This window comes from Scophthalmus maximus, chromosome 17 (genome assembly GCF_022379125.1).
Source record: "Scophthalmus maximus strain ysfricsl-2021 chromosome 17, ASM2237912v1, whole genome shotgun sequence".
In the NCBI taxonomy this organism is placed as follows: domain Eukaryota; kingdom Metazoa; phylum Chordata; class Actinopteri; order Pleuronectiformes; family Scophthalmidae; genus Scophthalmus; species Scophthalmus maximus.
Window position 1 is genome coordinate 7,371,064 of NC_061531.1, and position 16,574 is coordinate 7,387,637.

The following is a 16,574-nucleotide window of genomic DNA, read 5'->3' on the forward strand; positions in this document are numbered from 1 at the left end:
GCATGGAGAAAAAAATGTATGTAAAACTGTAAATTAAACAAAACTGTATTCAGTAACTACAAAAGCAAATATTTAACTTTGTTAGAGGGCCATGGAAGAGAGCAGGGCAAAATGTAGAAATATTGATCAACCACATTTCCCTCAGAAACCAGTCCTTTTCCTAAAGGTTCAGTTTTCTAGTGAATTTGATGCAATAATCTATTGTCACTGCATAACGTTCCTAATTGTTGCAAAATTGTGATGTATAAATCAAAAATATCTACCAAAGAAGTGCGTACTAATGTGACATGCATTTTTAAATTGCTGAGCAGTGTAAGCTGTGCATGAATCACATTTGACAATGGTGCACCTGCATAATACACACCACCCATCTATCCAAAATACCTGGCAGGCTTTTTCTGAATGAGCATAACATTAATAAATGAACACATTTTTAAAAAGCAGGTTTGAAAATGGATTAATTCAGGGGAAACATAAATAATCCGTGGCCCTGAACTGCCCAGCAAGAATGGCAGACCAACCTTTGTGACGTACGTCACTGGGTCGTCCCGCGAACTGCCTGAAGGTCCTCAGGAAATAAACAAATTGGGGTCCTTTTATGCGATAGGCTAGCTGCCGAAACGATAGTGCGAGGCACATTGTTTTACACAACTGTGGTAAATTGTCAAAAGCAACACCAATATATTTTGATACGTGTCTGTGAGGAATGAAGATAAAGTAGAGGCGTCATTCGGTTCGGTCATTTACTCCCTAACTGGCCCAGTGGTTTTGCTTTTGAACGTCGAAGGGTGCGTTTTTCGGCCGTAGCGTCGTTAGCATTAGCGGAGCAACCAAGCTAGTGCTAGCGCCCGCGTACTTCTGACCTTTAGCTCAGTCAAATAAGAGGTAAGTCCAGACGGAAGTCCTTCATTCAGCGTCCAGTCTGATGTGAGTGCGGTTCCGCTCGTGTTCGGTTCGCTGCGGTTCTATTCGGTCACGTACATTGAGCTGCAGCGGCTCAACGAGGCCCGTCATTTCCGCTGGACTCGCAAACCGTGAACGTCGGCGAATTGACTAAACGTGTCGCTTCTCATCTTTTGTCGTGGAAGCAGTGTGGACCACGTCGCTTGATTGTACATCGTGAAATGAAAACTGTGACTTGTTTTGGGGCTGTTTTTCCACAGGGAGGCGTTGATGAGCAACAATGTCTGGCATTGCTCTTAGCAGACTGTCCCAGGAGCGCAAAGCCTGGAGGAAAGACCACCCGTTTGTAAGCAGCGGCCACATGTTGACCCCCAGCTCCTGACATGTCTTAACATCGCAGAGTAGAAGAAGCGTGTGTCAACCATGACGGTGACCCACTTGTGTTTTGTGTGTCTCGCGAAACGTGCAGGGTTTCGTTGCCGTGCCAACTAAGAATCCTGATGGGACCATGAATTTGATGAACTGGGAGTGTGCCATTCCGGGGAAGAAAGGAGTAGGTTACGTCTAGTTGCATCTCAAAAAGAACCAGATGCTTTTTTTGTTTGTTTTGCTTTTAATACTTATTATGTTTAACCCTCCCAGCCACCATTTCCACCCGGAATTCTTGTATACTGTAAAGGGAGACTTGTAGAAGACAATCTATATTTTTTACAGGACGGTTAATATGTTCAACAACACAATTAAGCTCGTTCTTTAATATCAGTTTCATGTATTTGTGATTTGTGACTTAAAGCAATTTTAAGCTACTTGTACTTAACATAAGTATTTCCAGTGTATGCAACGTTATATGTTGGAAGGGAAATATTACTTAGTATTCTGCTGCATTTTGTTTTCACAGCTATAGTTACTTTAAATATTTTGATTGTAAATTCAAAATGCATAGCAAATAAGATGTTATGCTGTATTAATTAAAACTACCTATACTCTGGACAGTTTTTGTTTTGCAACTTTCCAAACCACGTGTCATGGAAAATTAAGGTAATTAATGCAAGCGATCAAGCTTCATACTTATGCTCTGACAAAGGAAAACAATAAAGAGACGACAATGAGCAAGAAATCATAATATTATCATATGACTATGTAAGAAAAAGTTTTGGATCTCACAGGGGCTCTATCTAAAGTTTTAAAGACCATTTCAGATTATCGTTCTTTATGCCAAACAAAGCTTGTTATCATCATCAAATGACAAAAGTTTCATTCCATGGTCAGTGTAATAACTCTAACATAATGTCGACAATTGCAAGTCTTGCTGTTGTTTGATATCCCTTTGGCTTTTCACCAGTGAGCTCACTAAAGATACTATTATGTCCCCAATCTTTCATCAGACCTTGTGGGAGGGAGGACTCTACAAACTCAGGATGCTGTTCAAAGACGACTACCCTTCCTCACCACCGAAATGTGAGTATGAGTGTGCACTTGGTACACAGTTTCATTTTATATTGAATGGCAGAAACTTTCATGCAGCTGCCTAAAAGAGGGTGAACCTTGTTTAAACGGTACAAGATGAGAATATCTTTCTGTGATGGTAAAATAAGTATTAATGCCCTCATTTGTTTATTCACTGCAAATGGTGTTTGTGAATGTGGAAAACTATAATATACATATTGAATATTGCATTCTAAAATTACGTGAGGATTTGCAAATGATGACCTGTGATGTAGATTATGATGGTACAATGCAACCATTCAATTTTTAACAAAATCCAAATAGTAATATATGGATCAGCTGTTGAACAAAAACAGTATTTGATTGATGATGTTGGCAAACACGTGAGGGCAGTTGCACTTTCACAGATCTCCCTGTGTTTTAGAGATATTGAGTGAAAAACATAAGGTTATGGCAGTTTTCTACAATGAATCTATTGTACTTTGTAATTTAATTTTTTTACAGCAGCTTTGCCCCAAGTATTAACATGATCACTTTCTCAATTGGATCCACTCAGGCAAGTTTGAGCCGCCCATTTTCCACCCAAATGTCTACCCGTCAGGCACAGTGTGTCTGTCCATCCTGGAGGAGGACAAAGACTGGAGGCCCGCCATCACCATCAAACAGGTTTGAACATACTCATAGTCAGTTGCTTTACTTATTCATCATGGCTTTACTTCTAATCACGGCCATCTGCTTTGTGAACATAGTCCTGTTGTTGCACAGCTCAGTAACTGCTGCGAAGTAACGGATGCAAAGCAAAGCTAATGGGGATTAAACCAATAGAATACCACACTTACTGGAGGATTGTTTCCTGTTTTTGCAGATCCTGTTGGGGATCCAGGAGCTGCTGAATGAGCCTAACATTCAAGACCCAGCACAAGCAGAAGCTTACACAATTTATTGGTAAGTGTATCTGCCCTGACGGGCCTGCAGTTTAGGCCTGAATCAATTTTAATGAGCTAAAACCACTGAAACACATTTCTCAACTGCCTTTTATTGTCTTTTCCACATTTGCAGCTTCTGTTTATCATGTGCTTTTGTTTCATATGAAAAATTGTATATTTATAAGTGAATGCCCATACTTATAAGGAATGTGGATACTCTTTAATTTTTACACAAGTTATGAATTGTCAGGGCAACACTTATTTTCTATGATATGACAGATGTTTTAAAGGCAAGTCTTAAGAAGAAAGGCATGCTTTCAGTTCTTCTGATATGAAAGCTTGGAATTGAACCCTAAAAATTAACGTTAGCAGATTTTAAAATATCTTTTGTCTGTCTGGTTTTTGTTTTAGTCAGAACAGGACGGACTATGAGAAGCGGGTAAGGGCACAGGCCAAGAAGTTTGCCCCCACATAGAGAGGAGTGCTGACCTCTACCCTGCCAGAGAAGCCTGAAGTGATGGTTACAACCAGGAGGCTGGCAGCACCTGAAGGACCACTCCACAAAGAATCCAGTTTTGAGTATTATTATACTATTACACAGATGGACAGTTTTTCTCTTTCTTTAAATGACAAACGATCGTACTTTTACCCGTCTTCAACAAATATTTATGCATTTTAATGCATAGCTGATGATCCTAGAACTCTACCGTCAACACGACCTTTGATATTTGTAATTCTTGTATTATTCATATCTCCAGTTTTTGTCACGAGCGCTGCTCAGCACTCTCATGCCTCCATCAATTCTGTAAGTCATGCCGATGTATGGACAGAGATGTAGAAGTAAGATTTCATTTGAAAAACCCCTCTTGGTGTAATGTCCAGTCAGTTGTGGCAGAGGGCGAGTGTTTGCCTATCTGTAACTTTACAGTTTTTATCGAACCGTCAAGCCCCAGGAATATTTTAGATAGTGTTTCAAGAATGAGTATAAATTGGGATAAAGCATTCACAGACACAATGGAAGTCAGTCAATTCTTCGTGCTCCTGAACCCTTCTTTCATCCCGATCACCAATTGTCAACAGAATATCATCAACGTGTGAAATTCAAGTAAGACAATCCACCCATTTGCATGCTGGTTTCAAGCTGAACTGCAGCAGTCATGTGGGCAGGTCGTGCTGCTCTGTCTGCCCCCCGAGAAGAGCAGAGTCATGTAAGAACAGTGAGGCTGGTGAGGTCAGGGCTCTGCTTCTTCCCGTGAAACCAAAATAAACTTAGTGTCAAGATTCTTCTTGTAAATCCAAATTGCAAGTGAAACTATTTGTGATGAAGGTAAGTCGCATTCAACACCAGCGTCCCAAAATTCTGGACTATGATATAGAAGACAAGTTGCATAATCAAATTAATAAGAACTGCTACTGTGTGTATGTTTTTTTTGTTTATGGGGGGGTGGCATATTCATTCAGTAATTCTATCCCACACCCGATTACAAAATTAATGTGAACCTCAGTCAATCCATAAATAGATACATCTATAAGTTCATGTGGCTGAAGGACCCTCATTGGAATGTCCTCTCAACCTGCAACGAAGGGAAATGAAAGTGCACTTGAGAATAATCGAAGGCCTCACGTCTTTTTTTTTCTGCCTCGAAATATATGAGTGCATGTACATAATATAAATACTGAAAAATTGTGGAAGTTATGTTTTATATTGTTTTAGCCAGTCAACAATCGTGTGGTATTATAACAAAAAAACAACAAATGGCATAAAATTGTGAAATAAAGTTGAATAAAGATCAAATCTGGGGGTTTTTGTTCTTGGAGAAATTTGTGTTGGTTGTATCCTTTATGATGGGGAATAGTGATAGTGAAAATTATATAAGAGGTGTTGAGTCTATATCTTGGAAAATTGGCATATTATCCTTACATAAATGTCTTTGTTTGCCACCATCTGAATAATTTAAAGTGACCTAATGAATCTGTGCTGTGTGACTTTGCTAACCCTTGTTCTTCTGGTTTTAATTGTGCTAAAATTCAAAAGTCTGGAAAAGATATAACTATGAGGATGTCATTCTGTAAATTGTTTCCTGGATTTCTACATTGGCCACTATCACTGAAGCTATACAAGTAAGGCACTGAGAAAACCGAGTACGAAAAACTGTGCATTATAACATGCACTTCACATGAGTATTTTTTTCCTCATTTTTCATTTCTCCTTTCCCCCATCTCTCGCTCTTTGTTATTTCTTTTTGTCCGAAGGTGAAACCTTAGGCAGTGTTCTCGGGTGCATTACATTCTGAAGAAATGCAACACCTTTTGTTTTGCCGGACATCTGTGGTTTGAGTGGGAGGTTCTCGTGGGCCAAACAGACTGAACTGACGAAGGTGCAGGTGAGAGCCCGAATTTTTTCGGGGGGGAAGGTCAGAAAAATATACAACAGGGTACCAGTTTTTCGAAGTAAATATTTATTTTAGTATATATCTAAATGTAAACTTGCGACATGTGACATTAACACAGTTTATTCACAGTATCTAAATCAAAATAAGTCATTCTGCAGCTTTGTGCCCATCAGACTCATTCATGGTTGATCTATTCATGAATTAACTAAACACTATTGTCAGTTTATTACTTTTACAGTTATAAGTTGTGCTCACCAATGTTGATCAATATATGGAAGTTATATTAGATATGTTATTGCGATATCTGTCTACAATACACTCTGAAACTAACACAAATGAAGTTCCTAATGGATGAATAAATGTATTATTTGATTATTTGATTCATTTGATTTGATGTAGATGGAAGTGATACATCTCAGTTAAGAACCTACACAGCACCAACACGTGGAGAGTTTTGCAGGAAATATTAAGTTGTTCTGCTCTGTTTATTCTGATTTTGTTTATATATATATATGTGTGTGTGTGTGTGTGTGTTTTACAGTTTGCATCATGCATAGCTATGGCTCATCTGCAGTCTAGTGGACAGAGGGAAACGTCATGAACCAGAAGCTACTGATGGAAATGGAAAAAAGAGCACTGCAAAATGAGGTCCTGCTTCTTACCCTGACACCACAACACATGCAGCACCCTGGTGATTCACACTTTTGGTTACTATGGAAATTAAAAAAACAAGGTGGGACTTACCGTACATGTTGGTAAGTTGCTAAACCAACACGATATCAATACCTAAACCATTTTTGCTGGCATTGGGACAGTAACAATATGGCATGTGTGTGTTTGTGTAGATACATTTTAACAGTTCAAACTCAACATGAAAACCTGATAATTGGGCACATAAATCACACAGTTCAGACTAAAACTAAAACTACAGCACTAAACCACTGAATGCTAGCTGCGGGGTTTATACGTTGCTCTGTGTGATGTGTAAAGGCAGCAGAATGGAGGTGGTTTCAACACAAACCACTGAAACTTGCTTTTTGTCACAACTTGCTGCCTCTCCTGCCAGGGCCAAAAATACATGAGCATCTGTGGTAATGATCTGATCTGTTCTTCACTACGCAGGGGAGGAAAAAAAAGATTTAAAGTTGCATACAACTGACTGGAGCATGTAATCCCAGCTGATGTGTTCAGTCAGCAATGACCTACAGATCAGTGCCGACGTACGCTCATCTGCCATTCACAGGATGAATATGATGATATATGTAGTGAGCTTGAAGCAGCAGTTCCATCATCGTGTCATACAATTTTTTAATATTACACTGTATAACCTTCTGTTAGAGTGTCTGGTTGAAAGTGTTATTCATGTGCACTGCATAAAATGTAGGATAACCAAGTTGTAATGTTTTCACTCCTACACAGAATCCAGTTACATCTTTTCCCCGGTGTGGATTTTGCTTTGTCTTATTGTGAATCACTTGCAGACATGTTATTGGTCCAGTTAATGGCGCTCTACATACTCACAAATTCAACCCTTCTTGCGTTTTGTGCTAAAAATGACACTTCACCTCAGAGTGTTTAGCGTTGGGACTGTGTGTGAATCATTTTGCCGAAGGTTAATAAACAACACCACTGATCTTACTCAACTCAGGCTTACAGGAATTACCATATTAGATTTTTTTGAATTTGTGCATTAGATGAGTCAAAAAACAGTGAGAGCGAATGTGGTGCCAGAATATAAAATTCTACAGTTTTATGCTGTTTTGGGTTGTTTTTTTGTAGAGCTACAGGTTGTGAAATATGCGTGTGTGTGTGTTTGTCCCCCCCGTCTTTGTGGTCTGCGGATGGAGACTGTTTGCTTGTTGCCGTCTAAACAGCGCTATGGTCTTCTTTCCGCTTCGGCAGCTCCCCGCCTCAGGCATGGCAGTGTTTGACCTTTCGACGTAGTTCTGTATGGTTGTCTTCCTCCTACACCTCCTCTGCACGCATCGACCCTCACCCGCCGTTGCCCCCCCCCCTTTACCACTGCTGGCTGATGCTGACACCTTACTGACTGCAGGAAGTAGTGGGCTAGTGAGGGGGGAGTGGTGGTGGTGAGGTCGTGAGGTCGTGCATGCTCGGACCTTCTGCAGGCCTGAACGCAGTCCGGCACCCAAACCAGAAAACCGTCCAATTGCTTAGTTCATACAGTGTTGTGTTGCAACAAGCTGTTGAATGTGTGAACGCATTGTGGTTTGTTGCACAACAGCCTTTCAATGAACGTTGACATTGAGATAAACAACTTAGATACCGGGGCATACGCGTAAAATCTTTAAATATGGCAGAAAGCCATATTCACTGCACTCACCAGTTAACATTTGACAACAAAAGGTTTGATGGTAACTGTGTGAACGTGTGGATGTTTTACTCCCTTGATGACAACATGGCTCTGTTTTCAACATCTGGTTTAACAGGCCTCCCTAAAAATCTGACTATGGCCCTTTTACACAAAATACACACATTCACCCTTAATTTCCAGAATATCTATAGGAAGTGTGTGTCATTCTTCATGGACAGTGATGGACAGACAAACAAACTAACATTTAGAGGAAATCTTTTGAGTGTCTGTGGTTAAAGAAATGCTTGGTGAAGATCAGGCTGCTGCTTTAACTTTCAACCGTTTTTCCTCCTCCCTGTACAGAAGCACTCATATTAAACTCGTCTGTGGTGGTTATGGCTGAAACATCAGTGGTTTTGACGCTGTGCAACTTTTTTTTCTTGTGTGTTGTGTGAGTGCATCTGAAATAACCCCATGGTTCTAAATCTGGTAGCTTCTGGTAGCATTTTTAATCCTCTGAATCTCAAGTTTCAGCATAGTTTCATTGGCACAAACCACTTCATAGGACAAGTTTCTCTTCATACAACCCACTTTACGTTGTGATTGAAACAGGATGTGGTGTAGCATTTTATTTCTTCTTTTCAGTACAATTATTATGTTAAAAGCCGTGACAGCATCCTGGTTTGGGCTGTTGGTACTGAGCAGGGTGTCGGTGCTCCCCCCACCCCGGCCTGTCCTCTCTCTCTCTCTCTTTCTCTCTGTCTCTATCACTCGCAGCTTCAAGAGACTTCCTGTAAGCGCCAGACACTCGCTGTGGTTAAAAGTGGAAAATGTCACTGGGCACTTAAAAGAAGTGAGCAGAGTGAGAATGAGGAGACAGAGGGATGAGTGTGAGTGTCAGAGAGAGAGAGAGAGGTAAGATTGATCAAGAGAGTGACAGTGATGTGCAAGTAGAAAGAAAGGAGGAGAGAAAGAGAAAAGAGACGAGGGTCACCAGTCCAGAGGAGAAGACCACAATGTGATTCCTCTCGGGGACCCCCTGCTACCTTGACTGACCAAGACTAATGAGGTAGCGTATCTCCTTTTTTTTTTCTTTCTTTTTTTTTTTTGATTAACCATGTTCAAAAATAAGTTTTATTTTTTATAAGTACTCCAGTCAATATATTCATGCTCACATTGCATTTTTTGTTTGTTTTACATTGTCTTTTAGCTGTTCAGTTTTCGTTCCGCTGTGGAATAATTTAACAACATGCACATCAGTTACAGTGACACATTTACACCTTTCACAAAGTCCTACTCAGTTCAGACGTTGGCAGAGAAAAAAGACTGATGACGCAAACTGGGGACAAAATGTGTGACTTCATTGGAAAGTTCTTCTTCTTTGGTTCATACAATAATTACCGGTTGGCTGATATTGTCTACACAAGGATTCTGTATGTCAGTTATACTTTTATTAGCAGAGTAAAGTAAGTACATTTAGTATTATCAGTATGACTAACAGGAAGCTGTTACGGTGACACACAGTTAATACATTCTCTTTAGAACTTCGGCACAGGTGCCACTGTTCTTCGATGAAGTTTCACTTATAGCTGCTGCCTTCTCAAGATGAGTAGTTTGCTCAGTGTGGATCATGTATCGTTTTCACACTCTCAAACATGTACAGCGCTATGCTGGTGATGGCTGCTTATTGTGGTTCACAAATGTGTTTTCTCCATAAAAAAGTATATATATATATATATATATCATATAGTTGTAGAAACATGAGAACTACTAATCCGCCTTGTCATCATCACTTTGAGTCGGGGGGTAATAGCTGCTGATGCTCAAACATATTCCCCAGTTTTACTTGGATATGCGTCATTACCTGAGTACGTTTACACAACAATTTCGTCCAAAAACTTTTTTCAAGTTCCACGCCCATTTGTAAATATATATGTTAATGTGTTAGGGCTATTGAGTCATAATCTCCTTTTAATGCGGATAATGTAACAATCCTCTTTGTTCACAGTCGTATTGTGGCCATGGCCATGGAGATGTCGTGGCCCTTATGTGTCCTGATAGTTCTGTTTTCGGCGGATGCAGCCAACTCCCACAAACGGTCGCAAGGTATGATCATTTCTTTCTCTCCAGTTACGCTTTTAACATCAAATTATTCAAGTGCGTACAGAGATCACAGGTCTGTCTGAATGCCCTGCGTCTCCTCATCGATCTCATGTCGTCCTCGTCGTCTTTCTTTCTGTCTGTTATGTCTCCGCCGTTCAAGGACTCTCCTGTGTAAATGACTTTGTCAACAATGTCAACTGTACATGGAACAGCACTCCGGTGGCTCCTGGTGTCAACTGTTGGATCCATGGCACGAAGAAAATCTGGTTCTTTGAGAACAACACAAGACATTCCAGACTTATGACGTAAGATACAACGAAACTACTTTATTTTTACTGCCATTGTACCCGTGTATTTGCTCTGATATCTTAGAGTTTCCACGAGGAGACAAGAACATAACAGTCAGTGAAATCTGAAGCGGTTAGGTCATTTTTAGTTATTCTGTTTTTTTTCAGTCAAAGCTGCAAGCTGAAACAACACAAAACCTCTCCTCCAGGCTGTAGTTTTTCCTTCGAAAATGAAGTAAGTCACCAAAATTATTATTGGAAAATAATTTCAATAGTTTCTTTCCCCTTTTGAATAGTTTTTTATTTATTTATCAGGAAAATATGGCACTGACCTACAAAAGAAATCCATAACAATGACCAACAATCCAAACTGCTACTACCTGTAACTGACTTACACATACTGTCTTTGTCTTTGCTGTTTAATGGCGTACATATTGGGTCCCTCTAGGAATTCAACTTCTTTGAAGTCAACAACATCAGTGTGGAGTGTAATGGCAAGTTTTTGGAGAACCTCACAAATTATAGGCCGCGCAGTCACAGTGAGTGGCTTTGAATTCTTCACTAAACTGTTTGACTCAGACTTCATCCTGAAAAATGATTCACAAATAACAGTTATGGTTATAACATTTTTTTTGACAAAGTTATCATTCAGTATAGGCCATGGGAAACATAAATTACCAAAAGTGCAGCCTCTGTTAGATTTAATGTCTGTGGCTTTAAAAAAACAACAACAATTGGTCAACTTCTTGAGCATCAGGAATTAAGAGATTGTGTGTGTCTCTCTCTGCAGTAAAGATGAATCCTCCAGGTGTCCCCGCTGTCAGCAGCGCTGCTAATGAGACCCGCATATCATGGAGTCCAGGCAGTCTTCAGTCAGGCTTAATCCAAACCTTTGACTTCCAAGTTGAGATCAAACTAAAAAAACAGACAAGGGCGGTGAGTGCCTATATGAATGTGCATGCATGGACATTTTATGAAAATATAAAACTTCTGTGCAACGTGTTGCAGGAGCATAACGTTAAATTGCAGGTACAAAGCCATGTTCAACAAGTTTGTGTGTTAGTATGTGTGTAACTAAACCTCAGGGGATCAACAAAGTTCGTAATATTCATCTTCTGGGAATCATGATTATTTGTAAAAAATGTAATGTAAATCCATCTTGTAGTTGTTGATATACTAATGCTGGTTATTTGCCAAATTTTCATCTGTAATCAGGAAGTCAGTACTTTGTATACACAAGAACAACAGCTAAGAATACCTGCTTGGAAGCTTAAAGGCCCCTGCCAGGTCAGGGTGAGAGTCAAGCCCAGTGACAGGCATAACAGCCACTGGAGCGACTGGAGTCCGACAACATCCTGGACTGGAGCAACAGATGTGGCAAGAACACCAACGGATCAAGGTAACTACACACAACACATTTTCAAAGGATGACGTTCTCATTTTAACTAGGAAAAAAATTATTCCGCTTGAGTAGCAAAATGATCCAGATGGGAAATGTAATCATCCAGACATCCAGTCTTCACCAATCATCGGCATGGCCCTTGTAGGCTTGTGTCCTTGTAGGCTCTCCTGTGTTCTGAGGACATACTGTACCTGCATTATACAGAATGGAAAGCTGTCCCTCTTTTTCAGATTGGCTGCCGATGCAACTGGTCATGTGGGCAGTGCTGTTGACTGTGGGTTTCCTTGTTGCAACGCTGGTCTTTCACATTAGCTGCGTGACTAAGGGGTGAGTATACTGTGGGTTTGTGTACATCTGTGTGCTTGCCTGCAGTGTCTATTATAATGTTCTCTGATGCTGTTGCAGGCATCTCAAATTGAAGCCGGTACCAAACCCTTCCAAATACTTCCCCACTCTCCACTCTGTCCACGGAGGCCATCTGAAGGTAAAAACAAATATTCTCAACAAACATGAACCCTTTTACCACTACATCTCACCACATGTAACATTTTCACAGGCTGCAGCTGCAGGTGTTACCACAAAATCTATTAAATATTCATATACACAGGCAACCCGACTCTGCAGTGTTCATATAACTTACAACATTCGAGTATGATGAATTGCTCTGTTCAATTTGAACAATTTTGATTTAGTCTCATGATGGATTATGCAAAAACTAGTGAACAGATCTCCATGAAACTTAGTGGAAGGATTTGACAAGGGCCAAGAAAGAACCTGTTAAATGTTGGCTAAATGATGTGAGATTTTTCACCAAATTCCCAGGAAAATGAATCATGAATCTTATGAAAGAAAAATCAAGCATATTTAGGGGACTGATATCTATGAATGTGTTCAATTTGGTGTGGCTTGACTGTTGGGCCAGCAATATGCCTCCTGAATGACAAAATATGTCATATGTCCAGGTGTTTTCTACCTGTTTTTTTCTTTCAAAATGCATATTTTTTTCATGTTTATGCCTGACATACAGTCTAATCTGGAGTTTTCGAGGCTTTTGGAATTGAATTGAAACGTTTTAGTGTGGATAAGATCACCAAATCACCAAACAAGCAGGATACTGATTATGTTTCCTAATACTAAAGGAAGCAGAACCTATGGGGCCCCACAGCCATTGAATGTCCTATTTTCAGTTTGCAATTTAGTTAGGGTATATAAAGAAGTAAGGTGGTGTCACTATCTGCTCATCACTGATTACCATGAAAGAGGAAAGAGTATCGGCCTCAGTCTGTAACCGATTAGAGGAATATATTTTGAAACCACGTGAAAACATTTCTTCGTGTGGTTTGCTGATGTATTTCGGGCAACACTCAACTTGCACACACATTCATATACATAATCAGGACTACGAGTTTTAGAAATGCTCTCTACTCTTGTGTCATTCTGGAGTCTAAATCTTTTCTTTTTCCATAGAATTGGCTGAATCCTCAGTCTGCTTCTGAAACATTCTTCACTGTTCAGCCATGTGACCACATCTCCCCGGTGGAGGTGGGTGAAAGCTGGAAGGTGGTCCCCTCCACCTCTCCCTCCTCCAGCTCCACCATCGCACTGCTCCACATCAGTAGCTACCCCTCTGCTGGCTCGGACACTAGCAGGGCTGTTCGTGATTCTTCCTCCTGCTTCTCTAACATGGGCTACTTCATGTCCAGCTACTCCAGCAGCGTAGCTCGATCTGACACCAATCCTGCCTACTTCACCTATCAGGATGAATTCCACAATGATCCCAACTTTCACCTCGCCCTCTGCCCTTCCCTCACCTGTCTTTCAGCCTACGAGAGCTTGAAGAGGGAGCCACAGAGCCCAGACTCCGGTTTTGGCTTTGGACAGGAAGATGAAGAGGACAAGAAAAATGAAAAGGGCACGGATGTAGAAGGGGAAGGGGTTTCAGATGATCTCCAGAGCTCACCTCTTCTTGTCCTCCCTCTGCATCCTCCTCCCCGGGTGTGCCCTCCCTCCTCTGCTCCAGCCCCGCCTCATCTTCCCAGTCTAAATCAGACATGCTCTGATAGCCAAGAGGAAGATGCGCCTGTGGTAGATGCATGTGAAAACTATGCGGCCTGGCCGATAGCTGGTACCATGTGCAGGTCTTCCTCAATGCCCTCTGAGCCCGGCAAAACAGGCTATCTCACCCTCAAAGAACTTCAGACCACATTTAGCAATAAATCCATATGAAAAGTTCAGTGGATGCAGGAGAATCCTATGTGCGATCATTTCAATTTTAAATTTGACCTGTGTTCACACCTCGAGCAACGAGACAGGTTGTATGTACATTACAGTCTGATTGCAGAGCAACCTGCGACAGCGTTTATGGATTGCCCGTGTGCAGTTTTGACTTAAGAAGAATAATTGCATTTTAACCAATCTTTTGTAACAATTACACTTTAAACTTACATTGATTCCTTTGGCTCCTTGGGGGCAGCAGAACAGGCTTACAACCGACACAGATGTCATGGTTCACTTTTAAGCAAACTTTTTATTTCTCACCCAGTAAACGCAACGCAACAAGGAAACAAGGCTGATAGAAGCAGTTACAGTGAAAATCAAGACAATGAGATGAACCAAAAACCTATGTAGAACTGAGGGGAACTGCATTGTTGGTTGTTGCCATTAAGGGTTGATTTTTAACATCTTTTATAATTTCCCATCATCCTAATCTATTAATATAGCCAGTTAGAAAATGCTTCTCAGGTAGAATTAATTAGAAAAAATAATAATGATCTTTTTTATACTCAAAGCAATCTAGCATTACTTCAGAGCTCACCCCACCAACAATTAGCTCTGTTTTTCTCTGCTGTAATTATACCTGTAATTGATAAGGTCGTAATTTCATCCACTTAGCTTCGGAAGAACAGTTACTGTACATTGATGTGTCATGGTGGCATAAGTTTGTAAAGATATACATGTAAACCATCAACAAAGCGTTTGACACAACATGGTCAAAGAACAACCTGACCAGCTCAGTTTGTAGGACTGCTGTGGCATAATGCAGCGGATACATACTCTTTGTAGAATGGTGAACAGAAAATCAAATGCGCAACCTTTTGAGGGATTCCTGACAAGTACTTTTAATGCTTCCTTCTTTAGTTTCAGTGATCACTTTAAACTAAATGCTACTGTCAGTTATTAAAGCGATTCAAATGCATTTGGCAGTTTGCTTTTTACTTTACTTTTTTCTTACAAAAAACAAATGTCGTGAGAGCTCTTAAAAAACTACTACAAAAATAAAATTAAAATAAATAAGAAAAAACTGAAAAGTAAAAAAAACTTAATTCTTGCAGGATTTCGAAAGCAGTGACTGATTCAGAAGTGCTTCCGTTGATAGTATTAAATTAAAGAACATGTAAGCATTACTGCGGGGTTGAAGCATTAGACAGTAGTATAGCATATGTCCACTGTTCTCACTTGCGCTCTAATGTTTTGTGTGAAATTAACTCTATAGCAGATTTGTAGATTTTATTGACACTGGTCAAAGGAAAGGCAGCTGGTTGTTGTCAGTCACTGGCATTTGTTTGCACTTCATGCATTTGTAAGATATCAAATCACCATTTTTAATCATCATTTATCATCTGTATCTACAGTAAAGTGTGTTTGGGGGTGTGCGTCCGTACGTGTTTGTGTGTGTGTGTGTGTGTGTGTGTGTGTGTGTGTGTGTGTGTGTGTGTGTGTGTGTGTGTGTGTGTGTGTGTGTACAGACATAACAGGTTTAGAACCATGTTTAATGGACTGCTTATTCTACATTTATCTAAATCAATGAGGTCAGATATAAAGGTTGCTACCCTGCACATGCAGTATGTTTCCATTGCACTGACTGACATCTGTATCGAGACTAGACAAAATAAAAGCTCCAGTGGAAATGGGTCACCCTTTGACTTCCTGTGTTGGTGTGGAATGAGGGCTGAGTGTTGGGCATGTGAGCCGATGTGATAAAAAAGTGTGAGAAACTCCCACCCTCAGTTCTGTGTGTGTGTGTGTGTGTGTTTTGAGTGTTTACATGTCCTGTCAGGTGGTCCTGGTGTGTGTGTGTGTGGGGGGGGTACGTGTGTGACAGAGTGAGTGTGTGTATTAGAGTGTGGTTTGACATTTAACTTTGACAAAACCAGCAGCATCCGCTCACCTCACAGAGTAATTGCTTTTCTCTTCTTTCCATTTCACAACAGTTAAGCACATTTTACTTCATACCAAAATTATGTAATGATGTTCCATTGAACTACGCACAAGCAGCAACATTTGTTATAAAGAGAGCACTTTTATCTATCTACTTAGTGTCACTCAAAACCCCTTTGGTTGCCCATCGTGCAGACCCATACCCAAAAGAATATTCACCGTACCCGTAAGTAACCGTTGTAAGATGAATTTAAAGAATTTTCTGTAGAGGAAATAAAATGAAAATGGTTGGAGAGATTTACTTCAAATACTAATGAACCTAAATCTTTCATTTCAGAGGGACAAAGATGGGTTAATAATATATATATATATATATATATATATATTTATATATATATTTATATATATATATATATTTAAAAAAAAATATATATATATATATATATATATCTGAGGCACCATGCTCATTTTACCACTAGGTGACATTAGAAAACTGAACAAAACTGAACCAGGGATTCATCATCTTCTTCCTCTTCTCCTTCCTCCTCGGGGATCCATTTGCCCGGATAATTTTAATAAATACAAACCTTATCTTTTGAGTGTGATGCCAGTGTACATGAGATCGTGTCACTCCAAATGGAT

General features: G+C 40.1%; 2 protein-coding genes across 3 annotated transcripts; both read left to right on the forward strand.

The window, feature by feature from the left end:
* The first annotated feature begins 577 nt into the window (after positions 1-577).
* On the forward strand, positions 578-5,070 carry LOC118288776 (SUMO-conjugating enzyme UBC9). 2 transcript variants are annotated; one of them, XM_035615248.2, is made up of 7 exons: positions 578-885; positions 1,164-1,249; positions 1,373-1,456; positions 2,289-2,361; positions 2,906-3,015; positions 3,215-3,294; positions 3,687-5,070. In XM_035615248.2, the coding sequence occupies exons 2-7, from the start codon at positions 1,184-1,186 to the stop codon at positions 3,748-3,750; spliced, it is 477 nt and encodes a 158-aa protein (XP_035471141.1). In that variant the 5' UTR covers positions 578-885; positions 1,164-1,183; the 3' UTR covers positions 3,751-5,070. The 2 variants fall into 2 exon arrangements, with proteins under 2 accessions (XP_035471141.1, XP_035471142.1); XM_035615249.1 differs by having other exon boundaries at positions 608-656.
* A 2,001-nt stretch (positions 5,071-7,071) lies between these two features.
* Positions 7,072-15,689, forward strand: il2rb (interleukin 2 receptor, beta). Its single transcript, XM_035615243.2, has 10 exons — positions 7,072-9,051; positions 9,991-10,088; positions 10,246-10,390; positions 10,541-10,607; positions 10,821-10,911; positions 11,163-11,308; positions 11,588-11,771; positions 12,005-12,101; positions 12,180-12,258; positions 13,242-15,689. Exons 1-10 carry the CDS (start codon positions 9,047-9,049, stop codon positions 13,998-14,000), a joined length of 1,671 nt encoding a protein of 556 aa, XP_035471136.1. The 5' UTR covers positions 7,072-9,046; the 3' UTR covers positions 14,001-15,689.
* Positions 15,690-16,574: the final 885 nt, after the last annotated feature.

What these genes read in the sequence shown, in the direction of transcription:
- il2rb (XM_035615243.2), top strand. An exon ending in TAAAAAAACAGACAAGGGCG is followed by an intron (nt 11,309 to 11,587) that starts GTGAGTGCCTAT and finishes ATCTGTAATCAG; the next exon opens with GAAGTCAGTACTTTGTATAC. An exon ending in AAGAACACCAACGGATCAAG is followed by an intron (nt 11,772 to 12,004) that starts GTAACTACACAC and finishes CCTCTTTTTCAG; the next exon opens with ATTGGCTGCCGATGCAACTG.
- LOC118288776 (XM_035615248.2), top strand. Translation starts at nt 1,184, where the DNA reads ATGTCTGGCATTGCTCTTAGCAGACTGTCCCAGGAGCGCAAAGCCTGG. An exon ending in CCGCCATCACCATCAAACAG is followed by an intron (nt 3,016 to 3,214) that starts GTTTGAACATAC and finishes CTGTTTTTGCAG; the next exon opens with ATCCTGTTGGGGATCCAGGA. An exon ending in GAAGCTTACACAATTTATTG is followed by an intron (nt 3,295 to 3,686) that starts GTAAGTGTATCT and finishes TTTTTGTTTTAG; the next exon opens with TCAGAACAGGACGGACTATG.